Genomic DNA, 26,103 nt, shown 5'->3' on the forward strand with positions numbered 1-26,103 from the left:
TTTATAAATGACACAGAAGCAAAGACATACAAAGTGTCAGTTTTATTGGTCCCAAACAATACAAGCTCTTTTAAATACACACTTTAAACAAATACAATCTATAAAATTTCAAGTAAACTTGACAAACATCTTCAAATAACAACAGTCTGTGATCGTATAAAATAGAAAAATAAAATACAAGCTCTTTTAAATACACACTTTGCAATCCTTAACATTTCAAGTAAACTGGTGAACTATCTCTTTAGGGCACACACACACCAGAGGTAAGTGGCTGCCTGATTCTGGGATTCCACCAGTGCATTTCAATGGGAAACGAGTGCACTCCTCCTCCTGCCAAAGGCAAAAGTTGCAGGAGGAGGAATCCGCTCGTTTCCCATTGAAATACATTGGCGGAATCCCAGAATCAGGCAGCCACCTACTTCTGGTGTGTGTGTGCCCTTGAATTGCACAAAGTGCTTTACAGTAAAACAAATATACCGTTTTCAAATATTGCAAGATAACACTAGATAATTTCTGCAACCTGTTTGCCTCTACGATCAGCTGCCATCGCTCCAGCGTGATATGGTTCTCTCTCCGACTTCCGCATTTGAGAAAAATAAAAAACAAAAACCGCGCGGTCTCGCTCTCCAGAACCGCGGAGGAGGCTGGGACTTGTAGGACTCTGGGACGTGTAGGACGCTACTGCGCATGCTCTTACCGTCAAAAACGCTAGTGCGCATGCTCCAAAATGCAGAAGTCACGCTGGAGAGATGGCAGCTGATCGTAGAGGCAAACAGGTTGCAGAAATTATCTAGTGTTATCTTGCAATATTTGAAAACGGTATATTTGCAGCTACTGTTTGCGACCCCTGATTTATTGCATTGCATAGAGGTGACGCTACTGTTTTTTGTATTTCCTCTGACTTCGAAGATCAATCGGGTTAGTAAATAGTTTATTCCGGACTTGGATATTTTAATAGTCTCGCTACACTCTGTACTCAGTCAACTATATGATTTCTAATTTCTTATCAACCTAACGAGACCTTTCAAATGAGACCAAACAACACAGTATTGTCTCTTTCCGTTATTGAGGTATATGTCAGGTAGTGAAACATGAGTCAGTGAAGTGGGTTAAATTGGATTTAAGAAAAGCAGAGTACTTGAATTTAGGCCTCACCCTAGGAATTATAAAGTTACATTAAAAAATAAGAGGCTTACTTCAGGGCCTGTAAAGCACCTCAGAGTTTCATCTCCACAGAATGAGCAATTATTATTATTATTATCAGGGATGTGATTTGAGGAAAGTGAAATTATCTGAAAAATTCAGCCGGGGGTCTGGGGGTCAGTGGATCCAGGCCAGCGCCCGGTGGGGGGACAAGTGGGGCGAAGCCCCCCGAAGCTCCTGGGTTTTAGTGTTATTTAAGTGTCAAAAGTGGACTAAAATAGCAAGTAAACATAAAAGAAACAAGTCATTATATTCATCATATACACATGTATTCAAGTCAATATGTAATATGATAAACTAACAAGGAGCAGAAATTCAAAATCTATGAAGAAGATACCATTCATCATGACTCAAAAAAAAAAAAGATTTAAGAACTTACTGAGTACATTGTTGGCTCTAGCCATATATACATATATAAACAAAATACTGACTAATGAACACATTTCTATATAAAACAATATATATATATCTATATTATCATTTTCTGATATATCTTTTATAATATATATGTATGAATTATATTGATAGTCTATATATGATTTCTATACTAATTTTCTCTGATATATTGATTAAATTAATACTCCATCTATGATTTATATATATTCATTTTCTCTGATATATAACTTCTATTTATTGTTTTATATAGAAACATGTGTTCATTAGTCAGTATTTTGTTTATATATATGTATATATAGCGTAATAATATATTGTCTCTTCAAATTATTAAAATAGGCTAATTGACTTTACTGCCATTATCTGCTTCTCTAACATATATCAGTGTGTGTGTGTGTGTGTGTGTGTGTGTGTGTGTGTGTGTTCACAGTGTTTGCAAAATACCTGTCTACAGTCGAGCTTAATATCAGAATATTCTATTACTGTTAATCCCGCTATGAATATTAAAATATGCCGAACCATTTGTCCTGTATCATAGCTACATGTATGACATTTGCAGCAAAAAATAAAAATAAAAATGCGTGAAAATCAGTTTAATATTCAGAGTTAAGATGGATTAAATGCGCTGTCAAACAGCGCTGAGTGGAGCGGGTGACCGGACCAAGAGGGCGGCCGTGTTTCTCGCTGCGCAGCAGCCCGAGCGGCGTCCACTCTTTATTATGTCTTTGGGTGCAAATACACACTACTGATCCTGTATGTTTGGTCCTGTTGTCGCGTCTCTTCTCTCCACTGGGTGAAAAAATTGCTGGGCATTTGGTGGTTAGAGCGCTTTTCGTACAATTTCCTGGCATGATTTTTCGTTTTCATGTGGTCTATCAGCGCTTGGCATCCTCTGTCGCTGTATTTTGTCTCATCGTCGCACACCATGCACCTCGTTTCCCCAGCTACATCTAACTTTCGATAATGCTCTCCAATCGTTTCCAACTCGTGCTTTTCCCAGCGCACTGTTGACAACTACGTGCGATCCAACCCAAGACCCCTTACACCCCATATTTTTTTTCTCATCGAATTTGGGCGATTCACGTTGGGTCTCAAAATTGATACACCAAATAACATGCCTGATACGGTCTCGGAATATCTAAAAGTCGTACCTTGGGGGAAACGAAATCGGATTTTCTGGGGTGAAAAAAATCGGATTTTTTTTTTGAAACGTAAAAAAAGCGTAATTCTGCGAATTCGTGGAAAAATCACATCCCTGTATTATGAGCAGATTACAGGAAAACCGATCAGGTTCTCTAACGAGGCTCAAATTGTTCATTTTTTAATGTTTGATTTTTTGACAAAAAGCTTTAATAATCTCATAAGACAGCGTAGTGCATGTTTTGCTGTGACCACAGTTTAACCCTGCTCTGTCCTCAGAGTTTGGCCACCTCCACGTGTGAACAAGCAATAAACAGCGGTTCTCACATCTTTTCATCTTTTTCCTGAGCCTTTTGACATCGCAACCCCTCCTCACTCAGAAGGGCCCTGGAAGTGTAGAGAGAGGAGATTCTTGTACCATCTTCAGAGTTTGGCCACCTCCACGTGTGAACAAGCAATAAACAGCGGTTCTCACATCTTTTCATCTTTGTCCTATGGCTTTTGACATCACATCCCCTCCTCAGTCAGAAGTAAAACAGAGCTGGAGGGAAAGACACTGCCATTCTGTCTTCAGCGCTTAACAGAGCACATGTACTCAACCATTTCAGGTCTCGCTGACCGCTGCTGCCGGCTCGGGGAACCGTGTACCCCCAGACGTCCAACATTTTCTGAGCCATGGTGAGTTCTATTCCACTTTGTGGCCTGCAGAGAGGCCTTGTCCCATTTATATATATATATATATGTATATATATATATAAAGAAGACCCCAACCTCCTCTTCTCATTGGTTCTCATTCGCCCTTCCCCTCACACCTCATTGGATGACCTTTTATTATTATCCCTGTGTTATAAATCATTTTTGAAACTATCCTTTCCGGCATTTTTAAATTTGTCATTTCCTTTTATTAAAAAATAAAAACTACAAATATGGCGGATGAGGGAGGGACTCTATGACGTGTCAATCTCTCATTGGACCCCATACCATAGCCCGCCTTATGACATGGCAGTTTCTGATTGGACGAGCCCTGCCAAGTCCTGCCTTAGTCCCGCCCCCTTATGATGTGGCAGCTTCTGATTGGGACCTGTCAAAATTTGACGAGAAGTGTCCCATTATACTCTCTCACCAGGAGAAAAAGCAAACTCTCAGACCAGGATTTGAATTTAGGACCTCCTAGCTGTGAGGCAACACTGCTAGCCACTGACGCACAGTGCCACATTAGTCTAAATATGCAGCATGACTCAGAAATAGTGAACAGAGGTGCAAGTTGTTGGAGATACATTCAGTATGGTGAAACATCTTTCTACAGCTGATGAGCAGAGTAGATAGGAAAGGTCTGGAGAGGAAACATGGAGATAGAAAAATATCTACAGGATGAGGATCGTAGGTAGCCTAGCCACGCTAGACCCAGCTCTGAAGACACAAGGGTCTAGGAACTCTCGACAGGGAGGGAGCCGGGCTAAAAGGTTGTCTTTCAAATCACTCTGCAGCAATTGGGTAGGTATACAACCAATCAGTACAACGAATAGGCTGACGTACTTCCTAGAGCGCCAGAAATCAGAGGATAAGGGAGTTCGGTGAAGCCTTATTTATACAGTCAATGGGTGAAGCTCAAGTATATTACAGACATGTTAACAGAAAGATTATTCAGAGTTGGTGCTAATGGAGCTCAACGACTGTTGTCGTTTTGTTGTCGACCCTGGCAGAGAATTAAATTCGTTGCTGTGGGTTGTCTAGCGCGGCTAGGCTAGTTGTTTCCGGTTGTTTCTGTCAGAATCGTCGCGCCTCTGTCATCACTTAGTTACGCCCGCCCTCTGACTCTACACTTTATGGTGATTTATCGGCCAGTTTTAGGGGCATCCAACCTCGAGGCTTACCGAGGGTAACTAGACCGACCCTGGCAGAGAATTAAATTCGTTGCCGTGGGTTGTCTAGGCGGCTAGGCTAGATCGTAGGAGCTTCAGGAGAAACCAACTGGAGGTTCTGGAAGACGCTTCAAGAAACGCCATCCAGAACCTCCAGCTGGTTTCAAGAAACACCATCCAGAACCTCCAGCTGGTTTCAAGAAACGTCTTCCAGAACCTACAGTTGGTTTCTCCTGAAGCTCCTACGACTACCAGGACCTGGATGACTGAGACCCTCCACAGAAGTATGAGGAGCAATAGTTCAGAGTTAAACAAGGTGGTAATTCCAATTTCTTTCACTTTTTGTAAAACAAATAATCAAAGAAAGACACATTTGAATCTTTTTTTCTCTGGTTTCCATCCTTCTAACTGAGTCCTACTGCCAAAAGACATTTCTGAGTCCTCTCTCCTTCTTTATGTTGTTCCGGTTCCACAGAGCTGCAGGATTTTAGATTGAAAAATGAACCACACTGAGGGAAAAAAAGTGAGTTCAGGGGTTTAAAATGTGATTCCAGTATCTGAGGATGAATCTTTCTAATTATCCAAATGGATTCATTTGAGTGGATGAACCCAAACGTATTTATTTCCATCAAGTTGAGCTGTAAACATTCATATAACTTTAGGTGAGAGTGTGAAAATGGCAACAAAGTCTACAAATGAGAGGATGTGTTGGTGCAACAAGTTAGACAGAGGACTTTCACTTTGAAGGCTGGGATTTGAATCCTGAGTAAAATGAATGCTGACTTTTAGGTTGACTGTCTTTGTGTGTTTAAAGTGTGTGCTCATCTGGTAGAAGGACTTTAGAACTGAGAGGGACGAGGGAAAAGCTTACTAGGGACTAGGGATGTATGTTTTCAAATTATGCCAATATTTATTTATTTTAGTACTGGTCAACAACTAAATTTTTGTATTTAATTTTAATTGCATGATTTTCTGAGCTGAATCACATTGTTATGAGTAAGATTAAATAACACATTTAAAAGCAATGTATTCTGCACTTTTATTTTAAAAGTACTGCTACATGCATAAAAATACAGTAACATTTGGTTTGCACAAAGTGCTTTTCAGTACCATTATTCCCTTTACATAGTAGCAGTTCAAACATTTCTTGTAAATCTCAATCTACATGTTAATGTAATCAAATCAAACCAAAGCTATTTGCCACTTCAAGGGCATTAACATTTTATCTGGTCTGTTAGAGAAAAACAAGTTACCCTCAGAGTCCAGAGGCACGATCATAACATTATAACAGGAACCCTCCCAGCAACAGCAAGTTAACATTTATACATCTGTATTCCTATTTTTTCTGAACAGGTACCAGCAGAAATATTTTTCTTTTTCCAGGGAGCAGCAGAAACAGTCTATGTTCAGTAGCAGATGTCCCTGTTAGAGTGAGGTGAAGTAGTTGAACACAAAAAAAGTACAGAGCTGAGATTGACTGTTAAGACTTTTTAGTCTGTGAAGTCCATGTTTGTACTTCTTTCTTTTTTGTGTGTGGCCTTTTTAGGCTTTAATATATAGAGCAGTGGAGAATAAGAGGACATGTGGGGAGAAAAGCAAATGGCCGTGGGTTGGACTGCAGTTTCAAGCACTAAAAAAATAAAACCCCTAAAACAGTGATGCCTACACTAAGCTGACAATTTCAACTGTAAAATATTTTTTAACAAAGGGAGTTTTTCACGATGATTTTAATGTATAAAAACAACTACTCTATGCATTTATAAGAATGTACATTAGTTTGTTAAGAATCTGCTTGAAAAATCCAGTCACGGCCATTTTTTTTTAGCAACGGGTGCAAATTTGGATTGTACCTGTGTGGCTGCATTGGCTGAGCTTCCCACAGCTGCTGCATAAGGAGGTGGGGGGTCTAATGGACAGAAGACCTCCACACCTTTGATCCGAGCCCCATAGATATGAAGGAGAGGTATCACACTATTGCCTAGCATCCTGCAACACACAACAAAGTCAAACTGATCACTGATTTACAACAAATCAACAAAATCAGACACATCCAAACTAAAACAAGACTGAAATAAATGTGTAAAAGTCAGGTGAAAATGTAGATGCAGGAATTGGGAATGCAGTGCTGTAAGACTGATGAACGCACATCACAACTAACATCATATCACTGACAGTGTGTGTGTTGGTAGGTACCGGCGAGACAGGTGTGGTGTGTAAGAACAGAAAGTAGAGAAGTAAGATGGAGGAGGGGCTGGGGCCACAAACTCATCTGGGTCATGGGACTGAGGAGCCTCTTCCATGTTTTCCACGGTGGCTCTGGGTTCATCCTGTCACACAGTAGGGATATTACATAGCATGGTAAATGTTTTAACATTAGTTTTAATTATCAGCAGCTAGCAAGCCACCAACAGACCAAAAAAACAAAACAAAAAGATACCATTTCAATCAATCAAGTGCCATTCCATTTGGAGTAGGCGATCATTTCTCTTCATCTGATCTGATATTTTGCTTTCTGAATTGTGATTGTTGCCCGTTCCATGCATAGCCATGATGTCAGTCCGCCTACCATTTTCACTCTCTGTCTGCCTCGTCCTCTCGTTTCATTCATTCTTCTAGTTGTGATGATATATTCCAGGGTCTCTTTTCTTATTATGTCTCCAAAAATGTTGCGTGCCGTTTCCTAATTTTGTTCAAAAGCTGATAATTTGTGTATATTCATTTTAAAACTTCTTCATTGCTTATTCTGGTGGTTTAAGATACACATAGCAAGCGTTTGTAAAACCACATCTCTGCTGCAGTGACTTTGACATTTTACTATTTACGTTCTAAGATTCACATCTGTAAATCAGAACTGGTAGGATGTAACAGCTGAGAGTTCTCATACGGATGCTAATGATATTTTCTTATTTGTCAGTATATTTTTCATTTTTATAAATGCTGTTCTTGCCATTGCTGCTCTACATCTAATATCTGTTTCACATCTCCCATCTGATATGTTCCATGAACCGAGATATTTGACATGATGAACCTGCTTCTGTATTTTGGGGTCTAAGTCTATGCTACAGGTTGGGATTGCATTTTTCTTTAAAATGACCATTACTTCTGTTTTCTTTTTGTTTAAAGACAGACCAAGTTTTTGGCTCTTGGTATTAATTATGGATGCCATGGTCATCAGCACTGTGTTGTCTGCATAACGCATATTATTTACACCCCCTGTCAAAAGTTGTAGGACACTTTCTCATTGAAATAAATTAGAACCTGTCCTAAAACTTTTGACAGGGGGTGTATAATGCAATCTCCGATGAGACAGAAACTATAAAAACATGAGAACTTGTACGATTTTCAGCTTCGCAATGTTCCGTGAATGATTTGGTTGTGGTGTTAAATTACATTGGCAAAATTGTACAAATCTAAGAAAAATAACAATACTGCAGTGAAAAATGAGCCCACAGTGCAAAAAATGTGACAAAAGCAAAAAACAAACAAACAAAAAAACCAGCTTGAGGTTTAATGAGTTCAACTACAGTGCAGACAGAAACTCCTTTTACACTTAACTGTGCCAACATAAATGTCCCTGTCCAGGTACAATGATTTCATATTACCATTTGTCTGAAGCCTCACACCTGCACTCACACGTACATTGCTCCAGTGGAGAAAACTATATTTTTCTCAGTTCATTTTTTTAAAACCTCAGCACTAACCCCAATTTTCAGCATTATCAAGATACAAAAAATAAATGCACACACATTAAAATCGCATGGACATGAAACAAGAATACATGTCTAAATCAGGTCTATATCAGATAAAAACAAAACCATGGATCATACCATGTAGGGTGTTCTTGCAGTGAAGATCTGTAGGTATCTGAGGGCAGCTGCCATGAGGCAAACAGCTGTGGTCAGAGCGCTCAGAGCACACAGTGCAAACAACACTTTCTGGGTGAGAAAAAGACACAATATAATTGCTACACAACATATATTTTCCATATCATAACAAACGGCTCAGTATTTTACCTTACATTTAGCTTTGTGCTGATCAAATTTTTAATGATGTTAAAATAGACAAAAGTACAACAAGAAAAGCAGTCGGAGAGTGCAGTACTCTGCACTCAAAGTTATGAAGGAATTTAACACTAATTTGGTATTATTTTTTTGTAAAGTCATAAGCATTTTAAGAAAAAGATGTCAACTACATTTTTATGCCTTTCGCTTCAACAAACAGAATTATCTGTAAAAGGATATTTAACTATTTGTCTGCATTAAGACTGAGTGTATGTGATTGAGGGGTCACGTGATGCACCGAGGAAGATAGACGTGCTGCTGTCGGTCTCCTCGCTGGATTTAACTAAAAACAGTGTTTCTCGGTTTGCCCGTTGTTTAAAACGTGGTGGAACTATCGCCAAAACATATACAACCATTGGACATGTCGCTGGATAACTTTTTGATTATGACTAAGAAGAGAGACAATCGGAAAAAGAGCAACGAGCCGGCGGCTAACGAAGCGCTAGCTAACCCAGACGATGAGACAGAGCTAGTGCCAGAGCTAGCTAACGAAGAGGAGCTTGGAACTGTCAGCCCCACTAGCGACGGTACAGTGGTCCAACAGGTGACGCGAAATATTGAGTAGATGGTGGACACCAAACTCGCTAGCATTCTGAAACCAGTCACAGAGACATCAACAAACCAGTCTGTTTGTTGATGTCAGAAAAGCTAGACAAACTAGTAGACAGACTCGGGTCGGTGGAACAAAAGGTGTCCGACTTGGAAGATAATGTAGCAGCCAGTGCACCGCGGCTCGACTTGGTGGAGTCGGTCCTGAAAAAAGCTCTGGAAAAACTGGAGAACTACGAAAACCAGAATCGACGACATAACGTCAGAATTGTCGGACTAAAGGAGGGCACTGAAGGTAAGAATCCACCTATGTTTTTTGGGAAGTGGATCCCTGAGGTCTTGAACATGGACAATGCAGGGAGAACGGCTGAAGATTGAACGAGCGCACCGTGTGGGGCCTCCAGCGGGATCCACCGACAGACAGAGCCCCCGTGCGATCCTGGTGAGACTCCATGATTACACAGACAAGGGATTTTATGCGCAGCCAGGACCAAGGGAAGAGTTATGGTGGATGGTCAACTCGTGTCCTTTTACCAGGACTTTTCTGCGGAGATTGTAAAGAGAAGACAGGAATCTGCAGACGCGTGCAGGAAGCTTCGGGAAGCGGGCATCAAATACGCCTTTGTGTATCCAGCTGTAATCAAGGTTCTTCCCCCAAATGGAAAACCGATTTCCCTTTCCACAGTGAAGGAAATCAATAACTATGTGAAGACACTCCCGACTACCCAGTGACTTTATCAGTCCACGGATAATCAGGTAAATGGTATCACCCGCCTGACTGCTGGAATGGAGAAAGACATTCATAATGGACAGCGGGTGATACATAATACCAAACTATACTGGTATAACTAAGTATGACAAGGCTGTTGTTTTCTGTTTTTCTTAGCTTTGTGTTGGCTATGTTAGGTAGGATCTATTCAAGCTTTAGGTTGTTTTTGCTTGGATTGTTCTTGTTTTTCATGTTTCTTGTCCAGGCAGTCCTTCGGACTAAACTACATGCAGATTACTACATAAGGCAATGGGGATTATGCAGCGTAATATAGAATCACATTACTTTAAGTATTAAGTTTTGTACTTGGAATATCAAGGCTCTAATAATGTTATTAAGAGGAAAGCTGTTTTAAACTATCTCAAAAAGGAGAAGATACAGGTTGCATTCCTCCAAGAAACCCATTTGAATGAGGAGGAGCATAAAAAATATCTCAGGGAATGGGTTGGACAGATATATTTTACATCCTACTCTTCAAATACAAGGGGAGCCATCATATTAGTCCATAAACTGCTGCCATTTACAGCCCAAGACATTTACAAAGATACAGATTGAAGGATAGTTCTGGTAAAGGGAGAGCTGTATGGAGAATTGGTGTTGTTGGGAAATGTTTATGCTCCAAATGTTTATGATGAGGATTTTTTCGCCTTCCTACTCAGCAAGATTGTTGAAATGGATTGTGCAAATATGATAATTGGAGGCGATTTTAATTGCTATCTTTCCCCCTCTTTAGACAGAGATCCTCCTCACAGAGATCAGTCAAAAGCTGGTAGAGCACTACAAAATTTCTTAAGGTATTTAACCTGTTAGATGGTTGGAGATACATGAATCCTAATAATCAAAACTACACATTTTATTCTTCACCTTACTTATCATTCTCACGAATTGACTATATACTTGTTTCAGAACACCTAGTCCACTTAGTAGAGCAATCCAACATAGGGCTCATCGCCCTTTCAGATCATGCCCCTGTAACCCTGGAAATGCAACCTGTAAGACCCGCAGAGCGCTCGCTCTTTTGGAAAATTAGTGCATCACTGTTTCATGACGATAATTTTATTACATTTTTGGAAGTGCAGACAGACCTCTATTTAGAAATTAATGACTGTAGTGATTCTGATCCAAGACTGGTGTGGGAAGCTTATAAAGCCTACATGCGGGGCATGATTATATCGTATTCTAGTAGGGAAAAAAAAGAGCGCACTCAAAAACAATTGCAAATTGAAGAGAAAATCAAAAAATTAGAGGAAGATTACCGGAGATCTACATCGGATGTGGTACTTGGAGAGTTAAAAGAGACAAGACTACTATTGACTAACTTACTAACAAAGAAGGCAGAGTCTGATATTTTGTTTGCAAAACAGAGAATGTTTGAATTTGGAGATAAGCCAAATAAGTTTTTAGCTCGTCTTGCAAGAAATTCTCCCCAAAAAACATTTATTTCAGCAATATCTGATGAGGATCAAATTCACCAAACAAATAATACAAAGATAAATGAATGCTTTCAGAAATTTTATAAAACTCTGTATACCTCAGAATTGGATGATGATACACTTAGTAGTAGTAACTTTTAAGATGGCTTACAAATACCTCAACTGACAGCCAAGCGAGCCGAATTGCTGGAGGGACCCATTACAGTAACAGAAATTGATAAAGCAATCTCATCACTCCAATCAGATAAAAGTCCTGGGGCTGATGGATTTTGTGTACAGTTTTATAAAAAGTTGAAAAGTAAAATTAATAAATTACTTCAACATGTGTTGAATACATCCTTCGAAGAAGGTGAACTCCAAAATCTATGTACTTAGCTCACATTATAGTCTTCGCTAAAAAAGGGAAAGACCCAGAACAGTGTGCTTCTTATCGTCCAATCAGTTTATTGGGAGTGGATGTTAAAATACTCTCAAAAATAATGGCTAATCGACTAGGAAGAGTGATCACTGATTTAGTCAGTGCAGAACAAACAGGGTTTATAAGGGGCCGTACCTCATCTGACAACACAAGACGCTTAATTGATGTTATTCACTACCTTAATTTCCATCAAATCCCAAGTGCTATAGTAACGATGGACACAGAAAAAGCTTTCGAACGTATTGAACCGAAATACATTTTCGAAGTCTTGAGAAGATTTGGCTTTCATACTGATTTTGTTCGGTGGGTGCGGCTTTTATACAAAATGCCCACTGCCTCAGTTTTAACAAATGGTCTAATTTCTGCTCAATTTCAACTTAAGAGAGGTACAGCTCAAGGATCACCACTATCGCCTTTGTTGTTTTCTATTGCTATAGAGCCATTAGCAACAGCAGTCCGACAAATCCCCAGCATCAAAGGGATGGCGATAGGAACAACAGAGCACAAAATTTTATTATATGCAGATGATATCCTCCTGACATTAATCGACCCGCCAAACTCAGTACCTGCGCTAATCAATTGTGTGAAAGACTTTAGACAGATTTCTGGTTACAAGGTTAATTTTACAAAATCCAAAATCATGCCTCTTGGCTTCCTGGGTACAAATGAACCTGACTTTATAAAAACCTTTCCGCTGGGCATCAGATGGATTTATATATCTAGGGGTTAAGATAACACCTAAAATTAATCAACTTTGTTGTAAATGTTAACCCCATGGTAAAACACATTAAGGAAAAGATGTCAAGTTGGAAAAAGCTTCCTGTATCCTTTCTTGGCCGAATCAACCTTATTAAGATGATAATTCTTCCCAAGATCATTTATCCTCTATCCATGCTTTCCATATCTTTGAAGGGGAACAACATTAAAGATATAAACAAAGCTCTCTCTGACTTTATATGGGCAGGCAGGAAACCTAAAATTAAATTAGATATTTTACAGCTACCAAAAGAACTGGGAGGATGGGGTCTCCCCAACATTACGAATTCTATAAACTCAATGCAAGCCAGAATTATTTCAATATGGGCAACTGCTCATCCAAAGCCACTTTGGTTTGAGATTGAGGCAACCTTCTCCAAACTATACTCACCTGTGAATTTACTTGATAAGCGCAGAGGTGAACTACCAATTATGGCAAAAGCAAACTTTTTAATTACAAATGTGGGTAGTACGTGGCATTCTTTGCGGAAATTGTTCAGGTCTAAACATAGATTGAGTTGTCTAACAACATTGATGGACAACCCTGATTTAAGCAGAGAGAGCACTGGCTCTAACTTTCAGAACTGGTATGAAGCAGGAATTTGTTGTATTTATGACCTTTGGGATGGGGGAAAATTTTAAATATTTGAGTCCTTACAAACTTCATACAATCTACATACAAAAGAATTTTACAAATATCTTCAGGTTAGACATTATGTACACACTGAAATGAATACCCTTAAGTTTCCAGATGACTTTAACCTATTAGAAAGGACTCTCTTAGATAGCCTTAAACAAGGTCACTTTGTCTCTAAGTTTTACTCCAAACTGCAACAACTGAATACGGATAGACTATCATTTCTTCGGAAGTTATGGGAGACTCAGCTGAAAACGACAATAGACACTGAAACATGGAAGGAAATTTTACGTGTACCTTTGAGAATATCCGTATGTAACAGATTTAGAGAAATGCAATACAACATCCTACAAAATGTATACATATCTCATTATATGTATAGCAAATATACAACAAGGGCTTCTCCAGACTGCCCAAATTGTAAAGCTGTGTTAGGGACAAGATTTCATTGCCTCTGGGAATGTGATAAGATTCAGTGTTTTTGGCAAACTGTATGTGATGAGATTAGTGTGATTATTAAACCCCAATTACAGCCTAACCCAATGTTATGTCTATTGGGATATATCCCTGAATCATTGAGAACACATAAGTACATTGTACAGTTTTTGCTCTTGCTGGGTCGAAAAGCTGTGATGACAAAATGGGTCGGAGATGAACCTCCCTCAAAATATTTATGGAAGTCTTTGTTGTCAGACTATATTTCATTGGAGAGACTTAGGTTTTGTATGAATGGACAGAAGGACCTTTTTATGGTAAAGTTTGGAAAAGTGTTGAAATACCTGGAAACTTACTTGACACACTCTAAAATGGACTCTTGAAATGGTAGATGTGTTACTATTTTGCTGCATTCCTCAGGTGATCTGTAAGTACTGTACTGGACTGTTTTGATTTTGAAAAAGTTCAATAAAAAGAATTACAAAAAAAAAAAAAAGACTGAGTGCATGTTTTGCTTTTGTGTAATAGCTGGTGATTGGAAATCCTGACCTGGTGTGTGTAACTCCACTGACAGTCAATAGAAACTTTGAGACCATATTTTTCAACATAATTTTTATTTTGAAGCCCGAAACTGGATTTTCTTCATATGAATCATTTCTTTAGCATATTGGCATACAGAAACAAAAATCTAAAGTTTCAAGAATGATTTCAAAATAAAGAATTTCACAAAAGAAAACGGGACCTGCCAAACACAAAGTCACAACAGTCAATACCGAGTATGGCCTCCATTTGCTTCGATTCATGCAGCAATCCGTCGGCGCATGCTTTGGACCAGGCTTCTGATTGTGGGTTGGGAACAGCCCATACGCCTGGCTACATCACTGTAGCTCAAACCGGCCTCCACCATACCCAGTGCCCGGAGACGTTGTTCATGTGATAGACGCGGCATGATGCTGTTCACTGGACTAACAATGGTGGCCTTTCTTGGGGCTTTATATAGGCCTTCAAAACCCATTCTCAAATTGTGCAGATACTCACTGAGTATTGCTTGGTGTGTATTTGGTTCACTTTTGCAAAGTGACCAACCCATGTTCAATGAATCATGACAAAATGACAACTCATCATTATCTCAACTACCAGGCCACTAGATCATCAGTAAATCCACAATGAATAATTACAACCCCCTACAAGTAGAATTCTGCATACATTTCTACCTCAAAGTTTCTATTGACTGTCAGTATACATTCCATGTGTACTTCTACTCAGGATGTATTTACCACACACTGAATAATCATGTCTACTGTGCAATCTTGAGATGTACCTTCAGCAGAATCCTCATGGTGTTGCAGGAGTGAGCAGGATAGAGCTCTAGCAGCTTGTCTTCAGGACATTTGGAGGTGGGGGAGAGAGAGCAGCAGTAACACACATCTCCAGCCTCACTCTAAAGCAAGATGTGAGAGTGTGTGTGTGCAGGTACAGAGAGAGACAGAGAGAGATAAAAGGTTGAATCTGACAAAATTTTCAATCGTCGACAGCTTATAAATAATAAAACACTGACAGAGTACACTAAGCAGCAACACATACTAATCTACAAGTAACAAACTTTGACAAGCTTTACAAGTATGTGGCTCACAAGGGCTTCAATTGTTTTTTTTTAAACTTTCAATACCGTATGTGTCTATTTAGATATTGTAGAATATGAATAAATTCCTTTAAATGTAATTGTTACAAAGATTGGAACATTTAAGGAGGGAAAAAATTCAGATTGGTTTTCTTCAAGAAACCCACCTCAGTGAGAGTGAACAAAATAAATTCAATACAATGGGCTTTAAGAATGTGTACTCATCCTCTTATAAATCAGGTAACAGAAGAGGAGTGGCAATTCTGATTGCAAATACTGTAAACTAAGAACACCTGTCTGAATTTAAAGATAAAGAGGGGAGATATGTTTTGTTGATATGTAAAGTGGAAGGAGTATTGGTGAGTTTGCTTAATGTATATGCTCCTCCAGGCAGTGGGTGGTCATTTTACAAACAGATAATTGAATTAACGAGCTGTCTCAGAGAGAATCATGCAGGGCTGTACACATGACCAACTCAGATTTTTTTATAATTTGGCACATGCAGAGGTCCAACCCCTAAACCATCATAGCTGCAATCAGAAATGTCATATCTCTTTTATATTTTCTTTTACAGACTTTAGAAGATAGGGTGATTTTGAGCTGAGATGAGCAAAAAAAAAAAATGCTTTCTGGGGCAAAAATTGTACTTTTTCCAACTCCTAGAAAAGCTATATGTTGTATTTGCAAGCATGATATCTGGCAATATTGTGGAAATTTAGTCCCTCCCCGAGTGAAAAAAGGTAAGGTTTGCTTGGATATAATACTTCATGGAATATTTGGCACCATGCCAAAAATATAATATCTCCCAATATTGCAAATCATAGAAAATAGCAACAAATATGAGACAATATATTTCTGATGTGGTCACCTTTATTTCAAATATCTCAGTTCAAACCACTAACAGTACTGATATTGTTCACAGAAAAAGGGTATTTACCCAAGGATGTTGGGACAGAGAAAATTTTTTTGATTTTCTAAATTTAATATTTTCATGGCACATACGTTTGAAAACTTGAGTTTTGAAGTCAATGATATTCCAATGAAACAGCCTAGTTTGAATAAATTCCAATGAAAATCTTATATTTATCAAATTTTGTCAATATCTATATATTTATGTAGAAGTTATTATATATATTATATATCATATATATCCACATGTAAACATACATATGCCATCTATGTCATGGTAGTCCTGTACTGTAGCAGCATGAACAAAGAAATTGAGAAGAAAGATACTGCATGTTCTGTAATCACTACGTGTACATGACAACATGGTTATGTTTTCCATATCCAAGGAAGATGAATTCAGTGCAAAACATATATATCAAGTAGTGAGAGTTAGACATCCACTAACAAACAGATCTTCAAAGTGAACAGGTGTCCGGAGGTGTAAATGGACTTGCTCTTATATAGCGCTTTTCTACTCATCAGAGTACTCAAAGCGCTTTTACAACAATTGCTCCCATTCACCCAGACACACACACACATTCACCCACTAATGTGCAGGTTGCTAATCAACCTGCAACATCAGTCAGTATCCATTCATACACCAGTGGAACAGTTACTGGTAAGCAATTCGGGGTTCAGAATCTTGCCCAAGGAAACTTCGGCGCGACTGGGCAAGAGCGGGAATCGAGCCGCCAACCCCTCGATCAGCGGACAACCCGCTCTACCACCTGAGCCACAGCAAAGGTGTCAGCATCACGTGAAGAAAGTGAAACTGTATGCCCACCACAGTCTTTCCCATAAACCCCTTCAAAAATACAGGCCATCTTCTGATCATCACCAAAAAAAAACGATTAGGAGTTGTCTGCAAATTTGTTGACAGTTGACAGCTGATCTTGAGGTCTGTCTGCAGCTGAAGGAACAGGGCCGCACCAAAATAGCAAACAATAATTTTTTTCCCCATGCTTATTTACTGCTATCAAGGTAGTATATATTTTTACGATTAAAGAGTTTATCACAATTTTCTGCCCAAGCATAGCAGATATTTCGCACCATATGTTATGAATTATGACTTGCAGCCAAGAGTACCTGGCTGCAGACCTCCAACCTCCACGGGTGACAGGAAACACGTCACCTCCATGGGAGACAGGAAGTTGTTTGTATTTTATGTTTGGTTCTAAAAACGTGCAATTTTAAAAATAAATAAATGTATTTATATAGCATTCAGTTTTCTGTCTTGTGCTCGTTCTCTCCTTGCAGCTGTCGCCCTCTGGTGAGAAATGGCAACGCGACGCGCATCCAAATCTGTATGAAAAAAATATCAATTTTTGGTATATTTTATGCCATATCCTTGGGTAAAATTAGCAGAAGGCAACTTCAAACTGTCTTAGCGGTAAGTTCAGCTTAGTTTTAAGAAATAGGAAGCGTCCCCATGAGAGATTTTGATTGTCAAAGTGAAAGGATTTTCCCTATAATTTCAATGTTGAACAGCCTGAACTGACTTCAGAAAGCTCAATTTTCAAAGTGACAAAAGTCAAAGAACAACCAAAACACAACACTCTTTTTTGCATAGAATCTATTTTTTTGATCAACTGAACATTTGGGGAAGTTTAGAACAAAATCGATGATGGTCATGTGAACAATTTTCTGGGTTCTGCATGATTCTCTCTGAGACAGCTAGTTAATGGTGACTAAAGGTCAGGGTATTGTCATATGCGGGGGGGGGGGGGGGGGGGGACTTAAATGTTCGGTTAACTCCTTTACTAGACTCCTCTCGGGGGAATCCAGATTCCACTGGTATTAGTAAAAAGATAAACAATTTAATGAAAGAAACAGGAATTGTAGATGTGTGGAGAGAAATATATTCAACCAGTCGGGACTACACTCATTATTCACCTCCTCACGGCACATATTCTAGGATAGATTATTTTTTAATCTTTAGGAAAGATCTCCACAGAATAGTGCAATGTGATATTGGTACAATTACTCTGTCAGACCACAGCCCCATTTACATGTCAATACACCTGAACAATAAACCAAAGATGACTTTCTGGAAATTTAATTCAAATATCCTAAATAATACACAAATAAAAAAGAACTTGGAAAACGAAATTAAAGTATATCTAGAACTAGAAGACAATGGAGAGGTGAAACCCCCTTTTGTTTGGGATGCGCTCAAAGCTATAGTTAGGGTCAGAATAATCTCTATTACTTCCCATGAAAAAAAACTTAGACAACAGAGGCTTAAAAATTTAGAAGATAGACTAATGCAGACACAGAAGAAGCATAAAGAAACCTTAGATCCTGAAATTAGTTCAGACATAAAGGAAATAAAGAATGAAATAGATGACATAAACACACAGGAAATTCAGAAAAAAATGTTGTTCACTAAGCAACAATATTATGAAGTTGGAGGTACATCTTTGAAGCTTCTGTCTTTCTGACTGCGAAAACAACAAGCCGAATATTCTATACATAAGATTCGAAACCCTGAATCAGGACAAATTGAAACAAGCTTGGACAAAATAAAAGAAAGCTTTGAGAAGTTCTATAAATCATTATATTCCCAAACCCAATCAGACGATGACCCTCAAATTGATCATTTTTTAGATAAGGTGAATCTGCCCTCCATCACTGAGGAGCAAAATCAAAAACTGGTTGCAGAAATAACGAAAGAGGAGCTATATTCAGCCATTAGGAGACTTAAATCAGGAAAGTCCCCGGGCCCGGACGGCTTTGGCCCCGATTGGTACAAAGCAATGCAGGAACACCTGGGTGACACCTTATTAAAAACCTTTAACTGGGTGCTTAAAGAAAGAGAAATCCCACCTTCATGGAGAGATGCGACAATTCCGGTTATACTGAAGGATGGAAAAGACAAAACAGAATGCGGTAGCTATCGCCCCATCAGTGTATTAAATGTTGATTATAAATTGTTTACATCAATACTAAGCAAGAGAATTGAAAATATCCTACCAGAACTTATTCACTTGGATCAGACAGGCTTTATCCACCAAAGACAAACACAAGACAGCGTTAGGAGAACCCTACATATTATTAGACACATCACACAATATACAGGGCTTAAAGTGAGAAAAAATCCTGAGCCTGAACTTCTAAGATCCAATTTATAGTGTCAATAAACGTATTTAAATGTGTTTTAAAACTCACTAAAACACAATATATATGAGATTCTATTAATTCAGAGCAAATATGAGGTCATCTGGTGGAAATAATGCCCATTATGATCCCACTATTTTATTGTTGCTCAAACGTAAAACCTTACTGCCAAAACTTAAGACATTTTAGAAAGTGCCCCAAGTCAGATTTTTTTTGTGTTGATGTTTCAATACCACATCACTATAATTGCAAAGATTTATTTTAGTGTAAAGGGGAAAAATCATGAAAACCAAGTACATGTATTATTAATCACTTTTAACTCTTCAGTAGATTTAACAAGAACTCAAAACAACACCAACCACAACAAAACTGCTACAAAACTATGCTGCTTTCCTTCATAAGGCACAATTTTTACTGACAACATTATCTCAAGTGTCAGTCTCAAGAGAATATTAAGTGCTTGGAGAATACTGTTTGAAAAAGTCATTTCTTTTTTCTTTTTTGCTTTGTTTGTGAATTTTCTGAACATTTTCTTTTTAACATGTTTGAAATGTTTGTTGAAATAAACTGCAAAACACAGACAACAGAATGAACTTGTTTAATATTCTCTGGAACACTACAAGAGAATAAACTGTCATATGTCACTTGCTATACCAACTTTGTATTTAAGCAGGTAATAAAAGTACTAGTATGAACTCTTAAATGTGATTTTAGTTATTGCCTCACAATATAAGATACCTCTGAATAAGTCGATCATGATGCTGACTCTCTCAAACTCTGTAACTAGCAAAGAAATCCGGGCCTTCCTGATCTGGTTTATCTGGGTCCTGGCAGCAATGGACTGCTCATGTTGAAGAACTTCTACTCTGGCTTTTTCCTCTGGAGTCAGAAGATCTGATTAAGAAGCCCTCTCTAGCATATAATCACACATACACATGTTAGTAACTGCTCATTTGATACACCTCAATAATCTGTGTGATTAGTTTAAATCATTTGATTTTCAGTTTGAACTGACACACATTTTGTTTGTTTTTGATAAGGGAAAAAATGTATTCACTGTATAATTTGTTCAGTTGGCTTTCAATTTAAATGTTTCTATTTTTTAATCTATATTTTGGGAAGAAAAAACGGTGTAAGCAGCCTAAGAACATTCTTATTTAACTATCTATCCATTATTCATTTCACACAACCCATACGTTCATTCTGTTCTTACTAACAATATTTGCTTAAGATTGGAGATTTTTTGTTTGTGGCTAGACATCATTCAGATGCATAAGGTCACAAAATCTGCTGAGAGCTATTTAAGACATTATTACAAACATCCTATATGTCCTCAAATAAAAAAGGTTAATATCACCTAAGCTACATTCAGTTTGTGCATATTTAACTAAACAGATGTTCTGAGTAGAATAATGGGACAAATCCGTATGGCTTGATGTTTGATTTTTTTTCCTTTCAAAATAAAAGCCAGCAAACTAAATAGTTGTTTCCTTTTATCCTTTTGCCGTTGTAAAACACATAGAACATGTTTAAAGATTAAGAAATCAAACAAAATCAACTTCTGTTTTTGTTACTTTTTTAAATTCAATATCTAAGCCCGTTTGTTTTTATTTTGTTGTGAAACCATGGGGATTGTGGGGCGTGCACGCGCATCGCCACTGACGCACTTACGCCAATGGGGCGAGTCAACGCACCGCGGCTCAGGGATCGCGGCAGCGGGTGCTCTCTTTGTTAATCAGCAGAGACACATCCTCTCTCCTCTGTCACACAAAGTCTGAGCAAATTTTAGTATCTGCGTCTTTGGGCTAAACACAAGCTCCAACGCTACTGACCAGTGATCAGCTGCTCCATTCTTCACCGCACCACTCACAGATTGGAGCTCCGTCCGCTCTGGAGAGACCAGGCAGCCACAGGGCTGGGACACATGTGGAATGGGTATACAGTCCAAGCAGAATAAAATAAATAATATGCAATGTATGTCAATGTGTTTCCAGTAATTCCCTTTAAATATAATTACAAAAAACACCAACAAATATTGCAAATTTGGATTTTGTTTGTGGGATACTGTTATTTCTTATCAGCGGCTCAGCAGCACTGACGATGCCGAACCAAGAGGGGGCAGCATATCGTGCGCCCAGCAGTCGATGCGCACTCGCAGTTAGAAAACTGTAATTGGATAAAAGTTCTATCAGAAAGTCGCATGCCTGGACAGAAGGTGTATATTTTTTAATGTAGGATTTGGAGTTTGATTGATTAAAGCGGAGCAACTGAATGCACAATGACACGCATGCTTGGAGCCTTCTGGACGGAGATGGATGAAATTTTTTCAATGGTACACTTCCATGCGCCGGAAATCCGGCGCGGCGCCGGAAAACTTTAAGCCCTGAATATAATATAGAGTCAGCCATATTAAGTTTTGATGCAGAGAAGGCGTTTGACTCTGTCAAATGGTCCTTCCTGTATACAGTTTGAACAAAATTCGGCTTCCACAGATCCATCATAGACATGTTCAGAACGCTATATGAGAGACCATCTGCAAGGATAATAAAAATTAATGGGGATCTAACAAATTCTTTTAACTTAGAACGTGGAACAAGACAGGGTTGTTGTGCTTCCCCCCTTCTATTTGCCCTGTTTATATGTAGAACCCTTAAGCCAATATATAAGACAAAACAGTGATATTAAAGGGATAGTAATGCCAACAGGAGAACACAAATTGTCTCTATTTGCAGACGATGTATTAATTTACTTAATGCAGCCTACCCAGTCACTTCCAAAACTCATGAATATTCTAAATAAATATGAATCACTCTCAGGCTATAAACTTAATATGCAAAAGAGTCAAATAATTCTGTTTAATTATGATCCACCAAAACACATTAGGGATAGTTACAAATTTAAATGGAACACAGAATCAATAAGGTATCTGGGCATCAATCTTCCCAAAGACATATCAAAATTATTTGATCTCAACTATGGACCAATTAATGCAAAAATAAAATCAGATTTATCAAGATGGAATTTAATACCTTTTTTGAACTTAAGCCAAAGGGTAGAAACCATCAGAATAAACATTTTACCTAGATTATTATATCTTTTCCAGACCCTGCCAATTAATGTCCCACTTAAACAGTTTATAGAATGGGATAGACTGATTTCCAGATTCCTGTGGCAAGGGAAAAAACCTAGAATCAAGTACAAAGATTGGAACATGTAGATTAAACCACTCATATCAATATCCTGGCTGCACAGTGGAAGTGGTTAGCATCGTTGCCTTGCATCTAGAAGATCCTGGGCTCGCATCCTAGCCTCGGCCTGACATCTTTATGCAGGGAGTGTGCATGACTGTGCATGCCTGGGTTTTCTCCAGGTACTTCGGCTTCATCATCTACACACTGCCTAATCTTCATTAGGGTTGTGGGGGGCTGGAGTCTATCCCAGCTGACTTAGAGTGAAGGCAGGAGACACCCTGGACAGGCCACCAGTCTATCACTGGGCTACACAGTGAGACAAAGAGTCACACTCACTTTCACACCTACAGACAATTTAGAATCATCATTGAACCTCAGCATGTTTTTGGACTGTGGGAGGAAGCTGGGGAACCTGGACAAAACCCACGCATGCACAGGGAGAACATGCAAACTCCATGCAGAAAGATCCTAGGTGCAGCCCGTCCTGGCCTGTAGATGGGATCACCTAACTGAAAGACAATGGTGCTAACCACTGATCCACTGTGCAGCCCGTCCACAAACATGATGAAGATGGTCTCTCGAGATGTGTGTAAACTTCTATTCACAACTATATATATAGCTTAAAATAGTTCTAGATGTATCTTTTATCTTTTTAATGTAATTGATTTGAAGATCGGTCCATGTATATTAAATCATTCAATAACATGCTGGCTGCACAGTAGCTCTATGGTTAGCACTGTTGCTTTGCAGCTAGAAGAGCCCTGGTTTGTGTTCCAGCTCAAGTCAAAAGGAGGCAAGAACCCGTGAATATTCTGTATTTCACACCCTGATCATAGCACTCTTTGTCATGTATAATTCGTTTTGGATTTAAACGTAGACATTTAAACGTAGACATTTATAGAAATGCATAGAAATATTTTGCCCCACCACCACTGCTGATACACACATGTACAGGCCACAGAGCTCCAGGCAAACCTGTAAAGCCATACTCAGTATACAGTGTCAGCAGTATGAGCTATAATGATTATCATATTGTAGAGATATAGATCTTCATTTAAAATGGTTTCATATCAAAGCAGGCATCTACTTCTGCTTGTGTCATTCCACCACAATTCACCAGATTTTTAAAAAAGTTCACACCTGACCATCCCATGTTTGTATATTTATAGATACATATATATATATATTTATTTTTGCACACGTGCGTTAAGTAAAACTTGCACAAGTGTTGTAACTTTTTAAGTAAAAAAACGTATGGGGGGGACCATGTTGAATCTGTGGAAAAATGCTCTAAGTGGCATAACTTGCAAAATAATGTAGCTAGAGTCTGTAAATTTTGCAGCGTCATTGATATGTATATATGGTCTCCGATGGTACAACCCCAACCAGTTATATAATGGTTCTAATTTGGTCAAAAAATGTCCATGTTTTTTTGTATTCAGACATTCCACCAACCACAAAACATTTTGTTTTCCCATTCTTTGAGGGTTTTTTTCCCAGGGAGAAGTCTCCCTGTTTCTACTTTAATTTTGAGTTAATACTGTTTTAGATTTTATTCATAGGCGCCTTTGAAAACACCCAACGACACCATACAAAATAAACAGAGTTAAAACTCATTCACATTAACAATATTAAACATGAAGATGTAAAAAGTTTAAAAGATAAAAATTTAACAATTTTAAAAAACAACAAAAGAGGAATGGAAGTCAAAGTGAGTATGTTTGTTTGAACAGGCGGGTATTGAGACACTATTTGAAAATGTCCAACGTGTCAATGTTTCGGATATCAGGTGGGAGGTAGTTCCAGAGGCAGGGGCAGAGTGGCTGAAGGCTCTGAAGCCCATGGTGGTCAGGAGGGATGGTGAAGCTGAGGGAGGAAGACGATCTGACGGTCTGGCTAGCTGTGTCTATGTGAAGGAGTTTAGTGAGGTACAGGGGGGCGAGGTTATGGAGAGCTTTGAAGGTTGGGAGCATGGTTTTCATGGATGATGTGGTGTGTGATTGGAAGCCAGTGAAGTTGTTGTAGAACAGGGGCCATGTGGTGGAGAGAGGGTGTCCAGATGATGATCCGGGCTGCCGCATTCTGAACCAGTTGGAATTTATGCAGGGTCTTGAGGGGGAGACCAGAGAGAAGGGAGTTGCAATAATCCAGCCAGGAGGTGACCAGAAAGTGGACCAGGATGGCGGGGTTTATTTGTTTGTAGCATTATTTGTTTGAACCCACCCATTTTTCATGTGAGCAAAAGTATTGGAACATGTGACTGACTGGTGCGTTTTGTTGCCCTGGTGTATCCCATTACATTGTTTGTTCAAACAATAAATAGTGCTCAATGTCTTTGCTCAGTTTCAGATTTGGGTTTTGCCTGTGCAGACTGCATCTGTAGTTAGAGGTGGAACCAACATGAAAACCAGAGAGCTGTCTATGGGTGAAAAACAAGCAATTGTGAAGCTGAGAGAAGCTGAAAAATCAGTCAGAGTCATTGCACAAACATTGGTCAAAGACTGTACAACTATCTAGAATGTCCTGCAGAAGATAGAAACCACTGGTGTACTAAATAACAGACGGGTAGACCAAGGAAAACAGCAACCGTTGACAACAGAAACATTGGGAGAGCAGTAAAGAAAGACCTTAAACTGTGACCTTAAACTCACAACTGTGAATGACATCAACAACAACCTCCAGAGGGCAGGGGCCTGTTTCACGAAGCAAGTTCAAGAAACTCTGAGTTTCTTCCGCGACTCTGAGTTGATCTACTCAGAGATAGAAAACTCTGAGTTTTCGGTTTCACAACGGCTGATATGAGTTGGGTTAATTAACTCGGAGTAGGTTGACCCGGAGTTACGCGCATGCACCGCAACTCTGAAAAGACAGCATCAATGGAACCCCGATTCGATGAGTCACCATGGAAACGGGGAAGCGAAAGGCTGCGTTTTTGAAATGGAAGTTTTTAACGCGCTCATATGGTGAGTTTGAACACGTTTTTAGAAAGAAGTGCAACACCGCTGCAGCTGCAAAAGAGAGGGAGACATCGTGGAGAACACTGCTGCCCGTATCAATGCGTAAGTTTAAATGTAGTCCTTTGTAATCGTAATAATATTACAGGGAATAACTGTCTGAATGGCAGCCTAGTACGTTATTTCATTTAGGTGAAATCCCGCTGCGGGGAGAAGCGCACGGGGCAGCAGCTTAAGATGAAATATAAAAACATTGTTCAAACAGGTCAGACCTCGGCATTATCTCATGGAGGTACTTCATGTTGATCATGTTTTACATTGTAAAGTAGCCTAAATATTAAGTGGCTGTTTGACTGTGCAGTTGTTTTATCCACACATAGCCTAAAGGTCTGCATCCATATCATGTCCTGTTAAATAATTAAGCCTATTTAAACTAACATAGACTTCTGCTCAGCCAACAGAAAGAAAGTAGATGCCTGTAAAACGGTGGTATAAAAAGTCATGGATGCATATATATATGTATATATATATATATATATATATATATATATACATTTAGTTCTCTTTTGTGTCTTTTTTTTGTCTTTTGGCCCCTTCACACCACAAAAGACCTTGT

General features: G+C 38.9%; 1 protein-coding gene across 9 annotated transcripts in view; it reads right to left on the bottom strand.

The window, feature by feature from the left end:
- fam189a2 (family with sequence similarity 189 member A2) overlaps positions 1 to 26,103 on the bottom strand; it is an 88,708-nt gene that overhangs the window by 45,415 nt on the left and 17,190 nt on the right. For 5 of the 9 annotated variants that reach the window (XR_007943092.1, XM_051950692.1, XM_051950691.1 and 2 more), the window contains 4 exons: positions 14,978 to 15,097; positions 8,426 to 8,533; positions 6,792 to 6,925; positions 6,449 to 6,584 (listed from right to left, as the gene is read on the bottom strand). Coding sequence is in view for 8 of the 9 variants with exons in the window: in XM_051950692.1 (XP_051806652.1) it covers positions 6,449 to 6,584; positions 6,792 to 6,925; positions 8,426 to 8,533; positions 14,978 to 15,097 (498 nt within the window). In the remaining variant the exon portion in view is untranslated. The remainder of the gene's footprint in view (positions 1 to 6,448; positions 6,585 to 6,791; positions 6,926 to 8,425; positions 8,534 to 14,977; positions 15,098 to 26,103) is intronic. The other 4 variants (XM_051950695.1, XM_051950693.1, XM_051950698.1 and 1 more) reach the window with 2 other exon arrangements.

The sequence above is a fragment of the Acanthochromis polyacanthus genome, chromosome 7 (assembly GCF_021347895.1).
Source record: "Acanthochromis polyacanthus isolate Apoly-LR-REF ecotype Palm Island chromosome 7, KAUST_Apoly_ChrSc, whole genome shotgun sequence".
NCBI classification, from domain to species: Eukaryota; Metazoa; Chordata; class Actinopteri; family Pomacentridae; genus Acanthochromis; species Acanthochromis polyacanthus.